Consider the following 7346-nt stretch of genomic DNA (forward strand, 5'->3'; position numbering starts at 1 on the left):
CCCCCCCCCCCGACCCCTGCCCCATCATCTAAACAAACTGCTTCCTTAAATGGCCTCAAGCTTGTAGTAACCTCACTCCTAAACACTGCTAATAGTTCAGACTGACCTGTTGCCACCTGGCGAACTAGCACAGTGTTCAGCTTGATCACAGGGCTGAATATGTGCTTGCTGTCAGCAGTAGATGCCAGGATCTTACTGTGACACCGCAGCACCAGTTTGTCATCTTGCTTTTGCAACAGCACCAGAATATCTTCCAAGAGCAAGGTGTAGAGATCTGTGCAGGGTGAGAACAGCCCCAGATCAGGATAAAGATCCACTCCCTCATCACACCCACCCCAGTTCAAAGATAAAAGGCCTTTTTTCTATTAAACATGCAAAGGCAGTAATCAACTCAAGGCCATTCTAAGTATATCTTCCTCATCAAAACTACAGCAGAGGGATGCAGACAGGACTGGATCAGCTCACGACTGACTGCTGCCTCCCTGCATGGTCTTAATGATGCTCCAAGCACATTTCAGGTTGAAGAAAATAACTTAATCAGCTCCGAGAAATATGCGGCCATCAACACAGGTAGCCGAACAATCCGTAATTGGGAATCAAAGATGACTCATCTCTTCTCCACTGCTGGTTGCAAAACCCACCTCTAAGCCAGCTGCCAGAATAGGACTCACCTATAGTCTTGTCCCGATTCACCTTCCAAGTCAGAGGTCCTTCGTGAATCATCTTCCGCTTGGTTAAATCTAAATTCTGTCAATAGGGGAAGGAATGAATAAATGAACGAATAAATAAAAAACAAACCTCCTAGCATTTCTAGAGAGTTCATAGCACAAATAAAGGGAAAGAACCAAGATTTTGGGGAAAGGGTATAGATACTCCAGGCTAAAGACCAGTGCCTGATTCAGAGCCTGGTAAAGAGAGATCTGGAATCAAAAGAGTGACAGACAATGAACCCAGAGCCTGTGAATCACTGCACTCATCACTTGAACCTGGAAGCTTCACCATACCCCATAAAAAGTCCGTTCTTCTCTGTTGTGTAAAAACAGGACCCTCCAGGCATAGACCAGATATAGGGGATCACAGGCCTATATTAAGGAAGCTTAATGTATAGGCTGAACATGGCAAACTGGGCTCTATGGTTTGCATGGCAGGAGTGGGAAAGACCAAACACCTGTGAAAGCACCTGTGTAGTCTGTATGTGAAGGACAGCAGAAGACGCTGTGGTCACTGCCAAATGTCAGGTCAGTTAAACATGGTGGCGGGGAGGTGGTTTAGTCTCAGTGACAGGTTTTTAGTAGAAGGAACTGTTTTAAGGGCTATTTTAAGGACTTTATGAGAGATAGAGGGGTTGAATCCTACAATCCAGTCCTCTGAAAGTTAGATGCAAGACAGAAGTCACAATTCAAGCCTTTCAGACTTGCATTCATTTTTAAGCTCTGGTATTCCAATGGCATTCTCTTTGGATGAAGGGTTTACAACCTGCGGCCTTGCACAAGCTTAAAGTATCAGGTGAAGAATTTGCTTTTAAAATTACATTCTTGAGCCAGCTGAGGGGTCACTGTATTGCTACTGGTATTCTGTCAATTTATACAAAAGTTTGCAGTTTATAGTATAGCTGGTTAGTGCTTCAACAGCCAAGTTGAAAGTTATGAATGCCTGAAGATGACACTGATGTATGAATTGTTTTGATGATCTGCAGGGCTTTATAATGTCAGTGGATTCTTCATTCATTTCAGTGCTTGTGACATTTAGCAGATCTGTAGACAAGCTAGTAAATGTAGTAATTTCCACAAGCCATTCCACCCAAGCCTCAGAGTTTATAAGCGGTGCTAGCAAGATAGCAGATTTTATATCTACCATGAGTCTTTCATTTCATGGGATAAAGAGTTTGCCAAGTCTTTTCTGACAGGCTGGTACACTACACAGAACAGCTTTATAGTGAACTCCATGAGCCTTGAAATGAAGAACTCTGACTATTATAAACTTATTTAGTGCACCTGTGGAAGTTTAGTAACTGTGCAAGAGACTATGTTCAGCTATGAAAGGGTGTATGCAGAATTTGTATTTTGCAATTGTTTTGTATGCTTATACATCAAAAAGCTCTGTTCCAAGGATATTTGTGAGCGATGTCACAGGCGCCACAAATCACGGACGTTTACCACCAGCTCTAGCAGTTCAGCTGGTTATACTACTGGATCCTCAAGGTGAATCAACCTCAGGATGTTCCTGCTTGACACCAGACAACATCAAGGTAAAAAGATTGTTCCAACTTTTATCTGAGCCTAATTTGCACAAAATGAACTATTCCAACCAAGAGATCTTACAACACCTTCAGTTCTCCTATGAAATATGAATTTTCATTGCCACCTAGGAGAAATTTTACAATCTTTGCATTCTCCTATGCCTGACAGAAGGGTGAGTGTGCCCGAAAGCTTGCAAATAATTTTTTTTTTTTGCAACTATCTAGTTGATCTAATAAAAGATATCATCTCTGCCATGAGTTCTGATCCCTTCTGCCTCTTGACCAATACAACCAGAACCTGCATCCCACTTAATTTTGGTTTTTTGTTACACAAATTGAAAGCTGCAACAGCAAACAACTGCAAAAATACCCGGGGAATCATCACCGTAACTAAATCATTGCTTCTGCTCTGTCACTTACCCGAAACTCATCCAGCATAGGGTCTTCTGCCTGCTTCAGGTAAGACAGGTCGAGACGACGCTGATAATCTTCTAAATGCTGGAAGAGACATGATGAAGCCATTCACATTGGTTCGGGTTAAACTCAAAAGAGTCAAAATGTTCAGGACACCATCGGAAATTCAACAGGCTCACAGGGGCTTGGGACCCCAGCTCCACTAGCAGCACAAAGATCCACCAGAAGACAAGTCTCACTCCCTCAGCCACAGAGCTAGCCATTTTGGAGGTCTCCAGCATCCTGGCTCCTTTTTTTGATGCCCCCATTTGCCCACTCTTGTTACTAGTTTCCCTTTCTTCTCACCTGCTTGTTCTCCGACTCTTTGACAGCTTGGTTCACATAGTTAAGGATTTGACGGCAGTGATCCGCTGCTTTCTTCACTTTCTCCTTCTCCTCAGGCAGTTCTACAAGACAAGACAATAAAGGAAAGATGGGAAAGGATGAAAAGAGGTAGCAAATCTAATGCCGACTGTAAATTCGAGGAGACTGTGTCCACAAAACAGTCAGTGCACATGCAGCATTTCAGAGATTAACAATAGAAATAGGTTCATGGCTGGGAGCAATATGGGTCTGGAACCTCCCCAGGCCATAGTTCTATAATACTGAAGTGTTTAACAGAGGCAGAGTTTTGAAGCCCTAATAAAACTGACAGTTAAGTTGCTGGATAACCTTTCTGGAAAGGTTATCCACTAAATTAAATTCCAGGTCAAAGAGAACTTTGAAGCATGTGAAAAAGTTGCTAGAACTCCACTGCAGCTCCCAGGGTAACTGCAGGAGAGAGGTTTGGGTGAGGGGGAAGAGAAGGAAACTAGAATCGTTTTTAATCTCTGGCTAAAATGTGAAGAGGCAGAGGAGTTAGCTCAGAGGACAGCATACACCATCAGACAAAGCTACTAGGGTTTTGAAACTAATATGGAAGAGGGATACATTGTTAACTGAAAATATGATGTGATTAAAAATACTGGAACATGCAATTTAAAAACAAGAGTAATTGAATTTTATAAAGACAGGCATTTAAACAAATAATAAAAAGGGGGTCAGAATGGGATTTTATGCAAACATGCAAGTGGTAACGTTCCCCAGACTTCAGACTTTTCTTTTATTTGCTTAGAGTTAAAACAAATATTTTCCCCAAGCTACAGCTCAGAAGCAACAACCTGCAACAACAGCAGGAGTAAAATTGTGAGTCCAATGAGCACTCCCATGTCCAAAGACAGGTAAGGCATGATTGTGTCTACAGATGCACATGAAGCAATTCTCACTTACTGGAAGGCCAATTATATATTTTTTTTCCATTTGCAGACAGGTACAGCAAGAAGAATGGATCACAACCCACTCCTAATTGTACTCACAGTCATCTGGTAGGTATAGTGGTTTTTAACTTAAGCAATTAGATGTCACTGCAGTTAGTGTCTACTATTAAAACCTTTGCTTAGAAGGGTATGCTGTAGGATTACCAACGAGGTTTTGTGCAGTTTCCAGGTAGTGCATTATACAGAAGTACAAATTAGCTAGGTTCTGCTCTGGAGGTGTATGTACACGTGACAGGCCTTTGAAGATTGAAAGGGCGATAAGAATAGCAATATTAAAATTACCCTTCTATCAGCACCCACTGCAAAGAGAACATAGGCAACATTTACATTATTTCCACCACCTTGGCTTTACCGTTACAGGCACCTTAAAAAGGCTCCAGTGGAAATTTAATTTGGGGGGTTTTTTTGAAGCAGACCAGTTTTAGATCTTGTTTTCTGAATAAGTATGTTCTCCTCACAGGAAAAGGATATTGCACAAGGAAACCCTGGGTGGCAGAAGACATGCTGTGTACCAGAGTGTACCGTTTCAAATCACCAATTATTAATCATCATCCAAATCAACAGGCAGGGAACCTTGATTTGAATCTTTCATTTTCCCTTTTGCTTTGCGTCTGCAGTTTTTAGTTACTTTCCTAAAGAAAAGTTGATTTTTTTGGGTTAGTACCAATGAAACACACTGATTTGTACCATATAAAGCCTGACACTAAAGGTGGTAGTCTCTTGCTAGCTAAGGTAGCTCGCTGCACATGTGCATTCCAATTATGCAGCTTAATGTACTTTTATTCAGATTAATTTTCACATTTTTGAGGCGGGCAGAAGTGATTGACGGTGGATTTCTTTTATTAGAAGCTTTTTTTCTTTTTACTCTGGTTCCATATTCTTTGCTAGAACTTACATTGGCGCTAGCATTTTGACTCTCTCTCTCTGACCATAAATTATACTACTCGATTTCTTTTTTCCATTTAAATGTTTCTAATAGAGTATTACAGATTTAGACTTTTAAAAAGTTATTATAATTTATTATATAAAATATGTTTATTACTCAAAAGAAAAAAAATTAAAGATGAAATTCCAAATTAGATTCCCCTCCCACAAAAAAACCCCAATTTTTTATCCATCACACTGCACAAAAGAAGGGAAAGAGGTTATGCTGAAACCAGTCATGGACACATGGCAAAAAACAAGTTGCAAGCAGACATCTTTATGGGTCCAATGTGTTTGGCAAAACCACCGTGACACACTGACAAAGCCAACGGCTCCCTTGTCCAAATGCTCTACCTGAATACTTAGCAATACTATCCAACAGAAGGGGGTATTTAGTCAGTCTCTGCATCTCAGTGGGAATGATATCCTTCAATTGCAACCGGCGACACAGCGGATTACTCTCGGCATCCTAAAATTAAACAGCATAATAACTGCATTTGTCATTTTTATTAAGACTATAATTACCTGAACATGTACCATCTATTCATCATATAAACGTCTATTACTTCACTTTCCGGTAATTAAATACAAGACAAGAAATGCCAAGATTTATCACTCAGACAACATGGCCCCGTTTCACTTGCAATTACGTATAGGAAAGGCTCATCACAAAAAGCAATGCCTTCTCTCCCTCATTACTTCACACAAGCCCGGTGCCATCTGCTATCAATCTCAGTCAGTGCCATACACAGAAGACATCAACTTAGTCTTCCACGGTACAGCAAAACTACACTACATATTTCAAAATCACATCAGCCCGGTATTACCAGGCTTGCTTTCAGCCAGTGGCGGAGCAGATAACGTTCTCCTCCCGACATGCCACACATGATGAGGCCTTGTCCCAGAGGGCAGGGGCAATCCCCATACCTCTCTTCTACGCATGGCACACTCCACCCCACCATTTGCCCCACACAAACTCCTCCTCCACGGGACACAATCACAGCATAAAAAAAAAAAAAAAGATGATGTTTCCCCCTCTCCAGGCCCTCTAATCTCCTGCGTTTAATTTTTTCCCCCCCCAAACCCCTCCCCCGCGGGACACAATCACAGCATAAAAAAAAAAAAAAAATGATGATGCTTCCCTCTCTCCAGGCACTCTAATCCTCTGCGTTTAAAATTCTCCCCTCCAGAAACAATTAAAAGGGAGAACTTGGTGCAGGAAATAATCCCAATCTAGCGAGTGTTAGACATAACCCCACTCATTATGACAGCCTTATCTACAGCCCTCTTATCCTAGCCACCAGCCAGGTCTGACACCGGCCCCAACTCCTGAGCAAAGCTCACCTGCACAAAGGTCTGGAAGCGCGAGTCCTTCTTCTGCCGTGATTTGATCACCTCTAAAGCAAAGGGCTGGTTACTACAGAAGGTGGCTGCTGCATGTTTCAGGTTCTCCTCTCCTGGTCCACTGAACTGTGCCAAGAAACCAACAAAGTCAAATTTAGACACAAATAAGCCAGGCAAGTGGGATTGTAAGGCACCGGTCACGGCAAGGACACAAAGCTATTCTGCTGCCGAGTCAAAAAATCAGCCTTGATGAGAACAAATGTAGTTACACCAACTTGAATCCCAAGGGATCAACTGGACTGAGTTTGACTTTAAACACGGGGCTGGAGGCTCCTGTGAAGCCATTTGGTTGGATCGCTCACTACAAGGTCCCAGAATTTCACGTATGGAGCAATTCTCTCATTCAGCCTCCTGGTAGAGAAATCTGAGTGCAATAAGCAGAGCTGATGGATGCAAGAGGCTCTCCTCTTCATGTACCTTTACTTCATCCCTGGCATGCACTTTCGAGACAGCCTAGGATCCTCTGAACATGCCTACACTTTAGAAGGATTTCCAATTTTTATTCTTGGTTACAAAGCTAGAAAAAATTCAAGGTCCTAATGACCAGCCACTGTAAGTGCACATGTGCACGCGCGCACACACTCTCTCTCTCGGTGGATTTTCCAATTAGAAATATCAGGTCTTGATTTCCTCCTCCTTCTGGAGGACTTGAGAACTAGAAGGATTAAATCCTCTCAAGAGACTGAAATTTGACCATATGTGAAAAAGATGTTAAAGTCCAAATTAAACAGGGTTATTTAAAACACAACTGAATTGACCCTTGGGGGAGCAGTATTTTTAAGGGTTTAAATAAACTCCTGGTTCTTTCTGCATGGGCCCCCATGACAGATCTCTAGTCTTGTTAGGATTCCTCCATTAAAACACACAGAAATACAAACGCTTCTTCTCACCATCTCCAAACTTTTAAGTCATCCTACTTTCCCCCTCCATCCCCAGAAAACCCCGTTTCTTTCCACAGGCATGCAATCAGTTTTCTGCCCTTTAGACAACATTTGGGGGGGGGGGGGGGG

The 7346-nt window shown here is 42.1% G+C and overlaps 1 protein-coding gene across 2 annotated transcripts in view; it reads right to left on the bottom strand.

The window, feature by feature from the left end:
* The window catches only part of ARHGEF12 (Rho guanine nucleotide exchange factor 12), a 53871-nt gene that overhangs the window by 11728 nt on the left and 34797 nt on the right, over nucleotides 1-7346 (bottom strand). For both annotated transcript variants that reach the window (XM_019510081.1, XM_019510072.1), the window contains 6 exons: nucleotides 6277-6402; nucleotides 5287-5401; nucleotides 2999-3099; nucleotides 2660-2737; nucleotides 672-747; nucleotides 107-274 (listed from right to left, as the gene is read on the bottom strand). In XM_019510081.1, coding sequence (XP_019365626.1) covers nucleotides 107-274; nucleotides 672-747; nucleotides 2660-2737; nucleotides 2999-3099; nucleotides 5287-5401; nucleotides 6277-6402 — 664 coding nt within the window. The remainder of the gene's footprint in view (nucleotides 1-106; nucleotides 275-671; nucleotides 748-2659; nucleotides 2738-2998; nucleotides 3100-5286; nucleotides 5402-6276; nucleotides 6403-7346) is intronic.

Source organism: Gavialis gangeticus, unplaced genomic scaffold, assembly GCF_001723915.1.
Source record: "Gavialis gangeticus isolate Ggan-Ray unplaced genomic scaffold, GavGan_comp1, whole genome shotgun sequence".
In the NCBI taxonomy this organism is placed as follows: Eukaryota; Metazoa; Chordata; order Crocodylia; family Gavialidae; genus Gavialis; species Gavialis gangeticus.